This window comes from Athene noctua, chromosome 2 (assembly GCF_965140245.1).
Source record: "Athene noctua chromosome 2, bAthNoc1.hap1.1, whole genome shotgun sequence".
In the NCBI taxonomy this organism is placed as follows: domain Eukaryota; kingdom Metazoa; phylum Chordata; class Aves; order Strigiformes; family Strigidae; genus Athene; species Athene noctua.
In genome coordinates, this window is record NC_134038.1 from 167,858,511 (window position 1) to 167,871,915 (window position 13,405).

Consider the following 13,405-nt stretch of genomic DNA (forward strand, 5'->3'; position numbering starts at 1 on the left):
GCACAGCCTCATAACTCTGTGCACCGTGAAACTTTTGTGGATGAGGAACAGAAATGGCTGCAGATATGTCCAACTTGAATTATGATTTGTATTTACAACCTTTCATCTGGCTTTCCCTTTACCACTTCTTTCATCTGTCATTGGATGCCCAGTTGTGACTCTGAGAACTGGTGCAAATGCTTGTCTGTCAAGCAATATTTAAACAGTAGCGTTTACAAGTTCCCTACTTTATTGTGACTGCTTTGAGAATGTTTGGGAATTGATGGCACTGTATTGTCCTAAAAATTTTATATTAGCTGCACTTCACATATCTGTGTTCTGCTGAATCCAATGGTGATGACTGTCCATTGGGATTTCTACACCTGTAATGACCAGTCATGAGTTGAGGAATGTTTATTTGTATTTGCATTTTTCTCCATAATGACACGATTTGGAGTCTGAGGATTTAATACTGAGGCTGTTCTTTCATTCTGACTGCTCTAGAGATTTCTTTGGTCTCAATATATTTTTCAAGAGGTCCAGTAAATTTTATCTCAGGCCCCCAGCAGCCATGGACATGTCACCTACGTTCTGAGTGATCATTTCTGCATTGGATAATAAGAAAGGGTTTCATTTTGTTTTGTTCATATTCATAACTCTCTGTTGTCTTTGCAGCCTCTCTGTTAATGTTACAGTTCTTGTCTCATATTCTAAGCTGATCAGAACAGGGAATCTATTTTCTCCTCTGCTTTCTTACAGCATCACACTGGGACCATAATGCTGGCAGAGGTCTGGCATGAGCCAGCAGTGTGCCCAGGGGGCCAAGAAGGCCAATGGCATCCTGGCTTGTGTCAGCACCAGCGTGGCCAGCAGGGACAGGGAAGGGATCTGAGCCCTGGGCTCGGCACTGGTGAGGCCGCCCCTCGATGAGTGGGTTCAGTTTTGGGCCCCTCACCCCAAAAAGGCCATTGAATGACTCGAGCGTGTCCAGAGAAGGGCAACGGAGCTGGGGCAGGGTCTGGAGCACAGGTCTGCTGGGGAGCGGCTGGGGGAACTGGGGGGGTTCAGTCTGGAGAAGAGGAGGCTGAGGGGAGACCTCCTGACAGGAGGGTGCAGAGAGGGGGGATGAGTCTCTGGAGCCAAGGCCCCAGCGCCAGGCCCCGAGGGAATGGCCTCAAGCTGCCCAGGGCAGGGTCAGGCTGGCTCTGAGGAAGGATTTCTGTGCAGAAGGGGCTGTTGGGCGTTGGAATGGGCTGCCCAGGGCAGGGGGGGAGTCCCCATCCCTGGAGGGGTTGAAGAGTCGGGCTGAGCCAGCGCTAAGGGATCTGGGGGAGTTGGGAACAGTCAGGGTGAGGTTCATGATTGGGCTGGAGGAGCTTCAAGGGCTTTTCCAACTGAGATGATTCTGTGATTTTATCAGCTTTGTAGAAAACCAGCTGCATAGGGAGTGTATTGACTTTCCTGCTTGCAGCCATGCTGGAGACCTGAAGTCCTTGCAGGGCATAGCTCGAGTGCTGTTCCCTTGTCAAGGTTGCAGTTTTTACTGCTTTCCCACTGTCTTGGGGCATCCCACTCCCTCCATCTTTGTGCAATGTGCAACTACTGCTATAGCATAAAGCTTTGCTGCTCCCCATAGCATATATTGTAAGCCATCAGCTGTTGTGTATCTCCACTCTGCGTGGGGTACACAGGGTGTGAGTTGAGGCACTCTGGCTCCTTTTCATGAATTGTGTAGCTCATGGTTTTAGCTCAGGCAACTGCCAGTTTCGGTGAAGGATAGCTTACAGTAAGGCTAGATTGGAGAGTCATCTTTCTGAGAAAATGCAACCTGTGCATTGATAGAAGGACCCTTGGTATAAACCAAGTTCATGCTCAGCTGCTGAAACAAGTTCCTACGTTAGTGCAGAGGTGTAGTCAGAAAACACAGAAATTTAGTGCTTTTACAGTTGAATTTCTCTAGCTGAGGGCTATTCTTATCTGTCAGCCTCAGAAACCAAAGGTTTTCAGTTCTCTTTCAAAGCGGATGACTTCACGGCCACGCAGGGTAATGTAACACCTTTCTCCCTCCGCTGTAAGTGGAGAGTGCTTGCCTAGCTACCGTTGCTGTATTTCTCATGTGTACAACTGTAACATGACGTGCAAGTCCAGCACTCACTGGAAGATGATCTAGTGTGAAAGTCAGGAGGGATTATGAGTACTCTTGAGCGGTCGGCTCTTTTGCTGCAGAAATCCTCATCTTACTAGATGATCTCAAACTGCAGTGGCTTTCTGGTTCTTAATTTATCCTGTTACTATTGCACTCAGAAAGCTTTTCAGGGTTCCCATACTCCAGGGCTCCACTGGTAGCGCAAAACTTCCCCTACTTAGACAGCTTGAAGTTTAGATGCTTAGTGTTGAGTATTGGGATGGCTTTTTGGCTTAATATTAACAAGAAGCAGGTGCTGCACACCTTGGGACTGATGAGTAGGCAAAAGAGCTGATTCTGCAATCTCATTATTTCAAGAATCATGGTATACAGTCAAATCCTTATTTGAAATGGGTAAGAGCTGTGTCTTGAAAATGGTTTTCTGCAGTTTCAGTGGAACTTCACTAACCAACAGCATCTGAGGTTGGAAATACAATCTGAGTATTTGTTTAACTGTAAAATATGTTTCTGAGATAAATTACAGGCTAGTGTAAATCACTTTAAGCTGATTATAAAGACTTGGTCACGTTAAAACGCTTTTATAGTGATAGGAACACTAAAGGGCAAGAATGCAGAGGACAAGTGAGTAACCCACCTGGAATATTCCTGCTCTGATAACCTGTCATTTTAAATACCGCACCTATTTACACAGTCTGGTTTGTAAGTCATTTGTTTAGTGCACCCCGCATATTCACAGTCCAAGTTGTAGATGGAAGGCGAAATGTTTATATTTTCACAACCTATTTTGAAAGCAAACCATGGCGTGTGCTTGAGCTCTTTTAGATCTCAGACTGCTGCTCAGTCTGCAGTGGGCTGACATGTGCCTTTAGGGAGTTTTGCATCACCTGGCATAGGCCATGTATGCTGCCTTGTTAATGACGCATTAATGACAAGGACACCACCTTACACCCCTCTACAGCCAATACAAACAGAGGAGCTCAAATTTAGAGCCTGTGAGCTGGGTTCTTGCTTTGACTTGCTGCCCGCAGGACCCCTCTCTTTCCATGCAATACTGATGGCAGGCCTATGATGTAGCTCCCAGGATTACAAGGAGTGCTGTGGTCAGCAGTGTAGGAACTTGACCTGAACTTACTCCTACTCCTTACCCTCTCAGGCAGCTGCTGCCACTCAGAGTACAGACATGACAGAGACAGTATGCAGAGGAGAAAGTCATCAAGGAGGGGAAAAGATGGACATAGGAGGCTGCAAAGAGTGACTAGGGGGAGGGAGAGAGGAGCATAGGTTATGGCAAGGGTTCATCATGACTGCTAGGGAGAGCTAGGAGCCTCCTAGGTCACCCTAGCCAGGTAACCTGAATGCCTGAAGCTGTCTGGATAAATTATCTTCCGTGCTTGCACTGCAACTGAAGGACAATGGCACCCTCATATGCTTGCTAGTCCAGTGTAGTTTGGAGCCTGTGCTTCTGTAGCAACAAAATCATGGACTTCAACGCTCAAGTACATACCTGGGACCCAAATAGGCAAAGGCAGTGTATGCTAAATACTGTTGCTGTGTGATGTCCATCATTTAGGCATACCAGAAATATTTTACATTTCTTGTGAAGTTATTTCTTAAGGTAAACCAGCGGAAAGAAAGTTGGAGTCCATTTATTTAGGGTCTATTTGTCCTCTGACATCTCAAATACTATTACCCTGCAAATACACTAATATAAAAGCTAACAGACCACACCAATTAATGAAAAAAGGAAGCCCAGGTAAAGCAGTCATTACAGAAATTAATAAAAGATGCAGTTTATCAGTCAGTTGTACTTAGCAAGTCGACAATTCAATTATTTCAATGCATATACCTCACTAGCTACTAATTATACAAGAGATCCTTTTGATGCCAACTCCACTTGTTGAGATGGAAGTTCTAAGTGATACTGTGGAAGAAAGTGACTTTAAACACTTCATTCTTGTTGCTTGTGTTAAGAGGAGATTCCCTATGGCCAGTTTTCTAAAAGATTAGAGATTTCTGAGGAAAGAAAAGTATACTTCAAATTTTATAAGTCAGGATTTTTATAGTGTAGACCAAGTATTTTTCCATATTAAGAACTGTATCTTTGTCATTTCTTTGGGATGAAGTTGCAAGATATTTTCTGAACAAAACCCAGTCATTATCTAAAATACTGAAATGTTGGTAACTTCCTGGAAACAATGGGATAGTGAAGGTGGCAACGAATAATCGTGTTATATTTGGCTAGTTCTGAATGTCGTGTGTAGACATATCATCAAGACACAAAGGGGGAAATGTAATTTTGTCTTTATTATAAGAAATTTGAAAAGGAGACAGTCAAGATGTTCATGAAGGATAAACAGGTCAGAATATATTTTGAGGGTGCATTGTTCTGTGTGATAAAAAGAACTGCAAAGAAATGAAACTTAAAAGAAATGATGCTGTAGAACGCTTACGCAAAATACATGTAATATCTTCTAGTAGCAGGCTATTTATATCTTACATATATTTTTCCTAATGTGTCCCTGTTTCAGATGCAGAGGATGCCTTTGTCAACAAAGAGAAAGCGCAGAAAGAGGTGAAAGCTGCGCTATCAGAAAATGTCACGCTGAGCTGCGAGGTGGCCCAGGAGAAGACCGACGTGAAATGGTACAAGGAGGGGAAACTGATCACCTCGAGCAAGAAGTTCAAGGTGGAGTCTCAGGGCAAATCGCGTCGCCTGGTGGTGGGTCAGGTGGAGAAGAAGGATGCTGGGGAGTACACCTGCGAGGCTGCTGGCCAGAAACTGACCTTCAGGCTTGACGTCACAGGTGGGACATATGTTTGTTCTCAACACAGAAAGGTCCATGAATTCCCTTTCCTACAGAGCAAATGAGTCGCTCTCTAGGCTCCAGGATCTGTGCAGCCTAGATCTTCACTGAGTAGTGAGGGAGATCAGACAACCAGCTCGCGTGCATCCGCTGTCACACAGATACCTGCAGGTGGTTGTCTTGATCCATGCGATGAGCCCCACTCAGCTGTCCGTGTTGTTTTCTTGTTTCCTAGTCAGAAAAATTGAAGCTTGCCTATGCTGTTGTGATTTATAGGTCTAAAGGTGGGGTCAGCTCCCAGGTGTGTAGGAATCATGCTCAAGAAGTACCTAGAGTGGGCAAGGCTTACACTGGAGTCCCAGTGGCGGATGGGTTTGGGTTCTTATATGTTCGTTACATTAAGGAGCAAGAAGTAAATTTCTTGTGGATCCATGGGGATGGGAAGAACCTGAGCTCCTGGGGCGCTGGTTCATTTTGCTCAGAAATATCTGAAGTGTTGTCCTCAGGCTGTACGTGGGGCCATGTCCTGTCTGAGTGTATCTTAGCTGTGGGTGGGACCATTCCAAAATGACAGGGCTGTGGGAAGTTCTTGTCAGCAGAATTTTGCATTTGGTTGTGAATATTTTGGACAGCATGAACATGCGTGTGACTTTTAAATTTCCTCTCCCACCTCACAGAAGCAGGGGATGCATTTATCAACAAGGACAAGGTGAAGAAAGAGGTGAAAGCTGCACTGACAGAAGATGCCACGCTGAGCTGCGAGGTGGCCCAGGAGAAGACCGACGTGAAATGGTATAAGGAGGGGAAACTGATCACCTCGAGCAAGAAGTTCAAGGTGGAGTCTCAGGGCAAATCGCGTCACCTGGTGGTGGGTCAGGTGGAGAAGAAGGATGCTGGGGAGTACACCTGCGAGGCTGCTGGCCAGAAACTGGCCTTCAAGCTTGACGTCACAGGTGAGAAAACCTTCTTTGGCCTAGCCTTCCTACTTTGGAATATTTAGGAAAATGTATTTTACCATTATTATAGATCTTCCATCTAAAACAGTATAAAATTTTTAAGACAGGGAGCTCCATCCTTGAAAAACTTTGGGAGCTACCCAATGCTGTAGGAACAGTGCTGTGAACAGGAATGTACTGACTGCACACGTCCATCCGCACATGTTGGTACAACCAGAACGACTCTCCAATGCAGCCATTTCTGAGTACATTTCAGGACAGGGTCATGGCGGAGAGCAGTCAGGTGTCTGCCTCATGTCTGCACTCTTTTTCTTTCTCTTGGAAGGACTTGTTTCATCCTGCGGGGAGAATATGTCAGGAAGGCTCGATATAAGTTAAGGCCTCTAGAGTGTCAGATAAATGGCAACTAGGGGAAGAAGGAGTCATGGGGACTCATTCCAGATGCATCGCCCTACTGGGACAGTAGAGTGGATGCAGCTTTCCAACTCACGCCTTGCCTTCTGATCCTTTTGCAAGTGGGCTGATGAAAATCTCTCTCTCTCTCTTCAGAGCCAGAAGTTGTGTTTACAAACAAGGACAAGGTCCAGAAGGAGGTGAAAGCTGCGCTATCAGAAAATGCCACGCTGAGCTGCGAGGTGGCCCAGGAGAAGACCGACGTGAAATGGTACAAGGAGGGGAAACTGGTCACCTCGAGCAAGAAGTTCAAGGTGGAGTCTCAGGGCAAATCGCGTCGCCTGGTGGTGGGTCGGGTGGAGAAGAAGGATGCTGGGGAGTACACCTGCGAGGCTGCTGGCCAGAAACTGACCTTCAAGCTTGACGTCACAGGTGAGAGAACCTTCTTTGGCCTAGCCTTCCTATTTCTAGAATATTTAGATCAATGAATATTAATTCATGAGAGTTTTTATTGTTATGTTTCAAATTTTTTGGAGAACATCATTGGGATGGCCTGGATCTGATGGGGAAATGGGAAAAAGAGTTACAAATACGGTATCTCTGTATACCTTTTATGTTAAACTTTATAAAATTTTTAATACAGGGTTGTCCATCCTTGAAATACTTTGGGAGCTACCCAATGCTGTAGGAACAGGGGCACAAAAAAGAAAATACTGGTTGTGCCTCTCCATAACCACATGTTGATACAAGCACAACTCTGCAATACAGCTGATTCTCAGTACATGTCAGAGCAGGGTCATGATGGATAGCAGTTGGGTGCCTGCTTGATGTCTGCACTCTGTTCCTCTTGGAAGGGCTCGTTTCAGCCTGGGGGTTGAGTATATAACTGTAAGACTTGATATATGTTAAGGTCTCTAAGGCATCAGGTAAATTGCAGCTATGGAAAGAATGTGTCATGGAGACTCATTCCAGATGCATCGCCCTAAAGGTGCTATAGAGTGATAGAAGAAATTCAGCTTTCCAACTCAATCCCTGCCTCCTGATCCTCTTGCAAGTGGACTGAGTAATGTGTCTACTGGAGAACAAGAGCATTTCACCATTAGGTTGTAACAAAGTGGGGTGGGCTGGGCTTTTCTCAAGGTTACATGGGAAGTAATAACACAGTCCTGAACACGTAATTCCTGGTCCTAACACCCTTTGCACTGAAGAAAGTTACCTGGTGCCAATAGGACAGTAACGGCAGCAGATGCAGCTATTGGGAACAAAAAGAATCAATGATTTGGGGCTCTGACATAGTAAGGAACAGTTCCTCCTAGTAAGAATTCATTAGTTTGCAGTCAACATCAACAAAAATATCTTGCCTTAACTGGGGCCTGCCATACAATGCTCTTATGAATAAATGATCTAGATGATCTCCTAGATCACTTTGATAAATATACTAATCTTACCATCACTTATGGAAAAAAACCAAATTAAAAAGTTCTTAAAAAAACAAACCAAACCACAAAAAAACTCACCAAAAACTGTTTGCATGTTCTTCTAATAACTTTAAATGTGTGTTGTCACGTCAGAAGCTTGTTTTCCAGTGTAAGCAATAATAAGAGCATCAGACGACACTCTATCTTGTAGATGCTCTGAAATTCTGTCTCTTTTCAGAGCCAGAAGTTGTGTTTACAAACAAGGACAAGGTCCAAAAGGAGGTGAAAGCTGCGCTATCAGAAAATGCCACGCTGAGCTGCGAGGTGGCCCAGGAGAAGACCGACGTGAAATGGTACAAGGAGGGGAAACTGATCACCTCGAGCAAGAAGTTCAAGGTGGAGTCTCAGGGCAAATCGCGTCACCTGGTGGTGGGTCAGGTGGAGAAGAAGGATGCTGGGGAGTACACCTGCGAGGCTGCTGGCCAGAAACTGACCTTCAAGCTTGATGTCACAGGTGAGACATATCTTGTTATAATTACAGTGGAGAGGGGTCCAGAGGAGGCCATGAAGATGCTGGGGGGCTGGAGCACCTCCCTGTGAGGACAGGCTGAGAGAGTTGGGGGGTTCAGCTGGAGGAGAGAAGGCTCCGGGGAGACCTTAGAGCGGCCTCCCAGGGCTGAAAGGGGCTGCAGGAAAGGGGGGAGGGACTCTTTACCAGGGAGTGTGGGGATAGGACAAGGGGTAATGGTTTTAAACTGAGAGAGGGGAGATTTAGATTAGATCTGAGGAAGAAATTCTTCCCTGTGAGGATGGTGAGGCCCTGGCACAGGTTGCCCAGAGCAGCTGTGGCTGCCCCCTCCCTGGAAGGGTTCAAGGCCAGGTTGGATGGGGCTTTGGGCAACCTGGGCTAGTGGAAGGTGTCCCTGACCGGGGCGGGGGGGGGGGAACTGGATGATCTTTAAGGTCCCTTCCAACCCAAACTATTCTGTGATTCTACAAATAAAGTAATACCTGTAATAACTATTACACAATGACTCGCAACAGTATGGGCTTTGTTGCCCCCTGTAGGGTTCACCTGATTTTCTGCACCTGATTACCTGGACTTGTAGAATTTGGAATATTTGGCTCTAGCATGGCACAAAGGCCTATATCATTCTTAGTCTGTCTATATAATAATTGCAGTTATAATAGAAATAATAATCAACATATTATTTAGATCTTTCCCATTTCTGGGATCCCAATGCTTTAATTCTTGTGCACTGAATGTCTTGAAAGGAAAGAACCATTCAGAAGTCCCCTTCTTATTAGGCTTCCAATCCCATTTCTGAGAACTGAGAGGCTGGAATATGATTTGTCATTTGCAATTTTGGCAGCGGCACTCACTGAGATGGGCTGAAAACTCAGCACTTCTGAATTTGAGCTGTTGTGTGATCGAGATCTTGGGCTTCCGAGATGTGTTACTACTTCTGCCAGCTGTTAAATGTCTGTTTGTCATGAAAGATTCCCAGTAATTGGTCTTTTGGAGCAGGATTCACAAGGTGCCCAAACTGCTTTAAGTATGTGATACTAAAGTCAGTGTTGATGTTGCAAACAATCTTGGCTACCTTGCCAGCCATTATCCTGAGCTGCCTGAGCACTGTAGGGAGATCATATTTCCTTTGCCCCTTTGACAGTCACGTTTGTGACCATGGAAGAGACCATGAAGAGTCTGTTCCAGCAGCTCATACCGCTATATTTGTATCCCTGACATTTCACTGTAGGTCTTAAGTAAAAGGAATTTGAGATCTTTTGGTGATGTGCAGGGCAGCTGTTCTTTGGGAACATTTGAATTAAATGCTCTTTGCATGGTGGCAAGATTTTGCATAAGATTGATATCCGGGACCCTCTTTGTCCTTTTCATTCCTAGACTCTTGCTTCCCTAGTTTCCACATTGTGATTCGGTCACACAGAAGGGTATATACTTATTGGTGAAGACGGTTGGTTTTGGCAAGTGGGAACCTTAATATTTTCCAAACATCTGCACTGAAATCTGTAAGACTGACCTCATTTTAATCTCTCAATCAATATTTTCTTCCTTTTTCTGCACTCAGAGGCAAAACCTGCGTTTATAAACCTGGAAAAAGTCCAGAAGGAGGTGAATGCTGCCCTGACAGAAAGTGCCACCCTCAGCTGTGAGGTAGCACAGGATGCAACCGAAGTAAAATGGTTCAAGGATGGAAAACTGCTAGTTTCCTCTAGAAAATTCAAAATAGAAACTGTGGGTAAAACCCGGCGCCTGGTTATAGAGCAGCTGGAGAAGAGAGATGCTGGAGAATACATCTGTGAGACCGCAGGCCAGAAACTGACCTTCAAGCTGACACCAACTGGTGAGGACTCACCTAAGCAGCTCTCTGTGTGGCTTAGAGGAAAACTGGGTATTCCCTGCGGCCACAGTGCAGCCATCATTTCCCCTGGAGCAACATCACTGAACCACATCACACATTAATTTGGCCTTTTTAATCTAACAGTGTAGAGATGGGAAATCTGGCTGAAGACTTTTTTTTTTTTTTTGCCTATGGAAATGCTGTATAGTTTTTTTGTTTAGTGTCTTCTTTGCACACCCTGTCACCCAACCTTTTCAAATGGTAGGAAGATGGAAGTAGAAATATATCTATGGAGAAAGATGACTAAGAACAGCTGGTCTGCTTCTGTGTGTGCCCCAAAACTGCTCAGTTTAGTGGCAAAGCATTGTACAAGATAGAGAAGAAGCTAAGAGAAAGGGAGTAGAGCAAGCAGAAAAGAATATAGGCCACAGATCCAGGTTTAGCATATTAATAGTTCTTCATAATTAGATCTAAAATCCTAACAATGCAAGAGGAAATAATTACACAGGTCATTTTACTTCCACGAAACCAGCTTGTTGTGGGTGGTACATAAAATGTATATTTGCATTTCCTTTCCTTTGCTTCTCTTCTAAGCAAAAGCTCTGGGTTACCTGGGAGATCATTTTCATTTTTCGCACTCAGCAAAAGATTATACCAGCCATATTCCCTGGGTTATTACAGATTAGGGATGAGTTGGTGTTGTGAGTCATGTAGAAGAGTAATAGAAGATTGCTGTGTTAAGAATTTAAGCATTAAGTTTTTAGTTTTCCTATTTTAATGTCTTTCCTAGAACCAGAGGCTAAATTTGAAAAGAAAGTTGTCCAGAAAGAGCCTCTTATTGTTCAAGAACACGAAAGCATCACACTGACTACTTCAGTAACGCCTGAAACTGCTGCAGTAAAGTGGTTCAAGGATGGAACTGAAATCAAGGCGAGCAAGAAATACGAGATCAAGAGTGAAGGGGCATGCAGGACCCTGACAGTGAACCTCGCTGAGAGCACGGACACTGCTGTGTACTCTTGCCAGACCAAGAGTGACAAGCAGGAATTCAAAGTACAGGTGAAAGGTGAGCAGAGAGCAACGCACAGGTCATGTCTCAACCCAACAACTGTACTTCTCTTATAGTAGGATGGAGGTGAAGTCCAAACTCTAAGACTGTTCCAACCTCAAGGTTTGAATTGCTGTTGCAGCTGCTGTGGCTGCCCCACCATGGGTCAACAAAGTTCTCCTCTTCCCAAATACCCAATTTTTGTCCTTTGCTGGCCACTCAGGGGCACAAGGAAGCCTACAATGAGTGCTTCTCCTGGTGTGCTCCCCATGCTCATCACGCTGTTTCTATCTCCTCCTAACCCTAGTGGCTGGGGCATGGCAGAGCCTTAGCTCTTCCACACTCTGCCCACCAGCATGAGAAAGCTGATGAGAATGTAGAGGGATATCGTATGAGAAGATCTGTGAGTTAGTCACATGGGGAAACGGGACCTGAATTGTATCCTCCTCTGCTCATGGGATGGTGTGCCTGGTATGCTGCTCCCTAGCCAAGGCTAAGGCTATAAACTGACAAGAAGTCTAAAGTACAGCTGGTCCACAGATGGAGATGAGAGGGACAATGTTCCAGAGCAAAGGCCTGCTCCTTTCTCTTCAGACACCCTGGAGATGTCCACAGCTGAGATGCGCTCCCTCAGCTCCCTTTGGAGTTATTGCAGAGGAGTGGTTGCTAATAGGTCATGATACATCTGATGTCCTGAAATGTCTCCTTCAGGATGAGAGAAATCACACCCTGGATTTCTCTGACTCCGTTGGCTGTGTCTCCAGTGGCAAAAGGCACAAAGGTGGCTGGGGCTTACACATCCGTACAAATTTTTACACTTAGGCAAATCAGGCTCTGATGTAAAAACACCACATGGTCTCATCAGGTAAATGATTAGAAAGAAAGGAGGGACATACCCAATCACATTTTAAGACACTGTTCTTGCTTTACAGAATGATAGTGATATTAAAATACCTTGTTAAAGGAATCTCCCTAAATTTCCACCTTTCTGGTTTGTTTCTGTCTGCCCTGATCCCCAAATATTTTCTGGGGTTGGGCTAGTTATTTATTTATTTAAAGTTCCCCAGAACCATTTTTTTTTCCTTTCTCATCATTTTCTCAGAAATCCCAGTGAAGTTTGCCAAAAAACTTGAAGCTGTGAATGCCGAGATTGGAGGCAGTGTCTCTCTGACCTGCAGTGTGAGCCATGCCAAAGGGAAGGTGGTGTGGTGCAGGAACAGAGTTGAGATCAAGCCCAGCAAGCGTTTCCAGATCCATGAGGAGGGGGTCAAACGAACCCTGACAATAACAGGGATCCGGGCAGAGGATGAAGGAGAGTACTCCTGCGAGTCCAGAGATGACAAGAGCATCGTTACCATCACCCCCAAAGGTGTGTCTCTAATGGTGACAATGCAGAGAATCCTTGGGTTTTGTCCTCAGCCATGACAACTCTGCAAATCTGAGTTTGTTCATGTGTTTATGCTGTCTCCGGTGTTGACAGCAAAATACAAAATTCCAGTTCCTCTCTCAGTGTCAGTGTAACCTCTGCTTGTGAAGAACATAATGATTTTAAGACCCGTTGAGCTCAGCTCTCTTAATGAGTGGGCAAATTAACCTTCATATTGCATTTGAGGCTGGAATTAAGTATCCCATATCTAAGGTGGGATTTTTCCTCCCTTGTTGTTTACTTCTCTCTTCTGGCATCCTCGTACACAAAACTTACTCAGACAATGATGACCATTGTTGTGATCACTTACTGTGAGTAATAGAAATTTATGCTTCTGATAAAATCATCAAAGCTTTTGGCTCTTTGAAGGTGTTTATGTCATGTCTCAAAGACTCTTAAATGTTTTATTCCTATCCCTCAGCTCCCAGAGTAGTGAAATTCATTACGAGTCTCAACAACGTGGTCTCTGAGGAGGGAAAAGAGGCTGTGTTTCGGTGCACCGTCTCTCCCAGTGATGCTGTGGTCACTTGGTTCAGGAATGGTGTAAAGATTGAAGGCAGCAAGAAGTATGTGATCTCACAGAAGGACACCAACCACAGCCTCACCATCACTGATCTGACGCTGGAAGATGCAGCTGAAATCTCTGCCAATGCTGAGAATGTAGAAAGCAAGGCCAGTCTCAGAGTCCGAGGTAAGAGGCAATAATGCCCCTCTGACAGGCTGTCACTGATGCTATGACCTATGCTGTTTTATGTGGCTTTCCCTCTGACTGATTACGTTAACAGCAGGGAAATTCTTCTTTCACATCATTAGAGGTTTCCAGAATGCAGTGGGACTGGAGATACATGAGCCACCATTTAAATTTTCTCTGA

At 44.9% G+C, this 13,405-nt stretch overlaps 1 protein-coding gene across 8 annotated transcripts in view; it reads left to right on the plus strand.

Annotated features, from left to right (window-relative positions):
* OBSCN (obscurin, cytoskeletal calmodulin and titin-interacting RhoGEF) overlaps positions 1–13,405 on the plus strand; it is a 188,117-nt gene that overhangs the window by 29,483 nt on the left and 145,229 nt on the right. For all 8 annotated transcript variants that reach the window (XM_074901084.1, XM_074901087.1, XM_074901086.1 and 5 more), the window contains exons 12-19: positions 4,654–4,929; positions 5,607–5,882; positions 6,435–6,710; positions 7,935–8,210; positions 9,787–10,062; positions 10,850–11,125; positions 12,210–12,476; positions 12,955–13,224. In XM_074901084.1, coding sequence (XP_074757185.1) covers positions 4,654–4,929; positions 5,607–5,882; positions 6,435–6,710; positions 7,935–8,210; positions 9,787–10,062; positions 10,850–11,125; positions 12,210–12,476; positions 12,955–13,224 — 2,193 coding nt within the window. The remainder of the gene's footprint in view (positions 1–4,653; positions 4,930–5,606; positions 5,883–6,434; positions 6,711–7,934; positions 8,211–9,786; positions 10,063–10,849; positions 11,126–12,209; positions 12,477–12,954; positions 13,225–13,405) is intronic.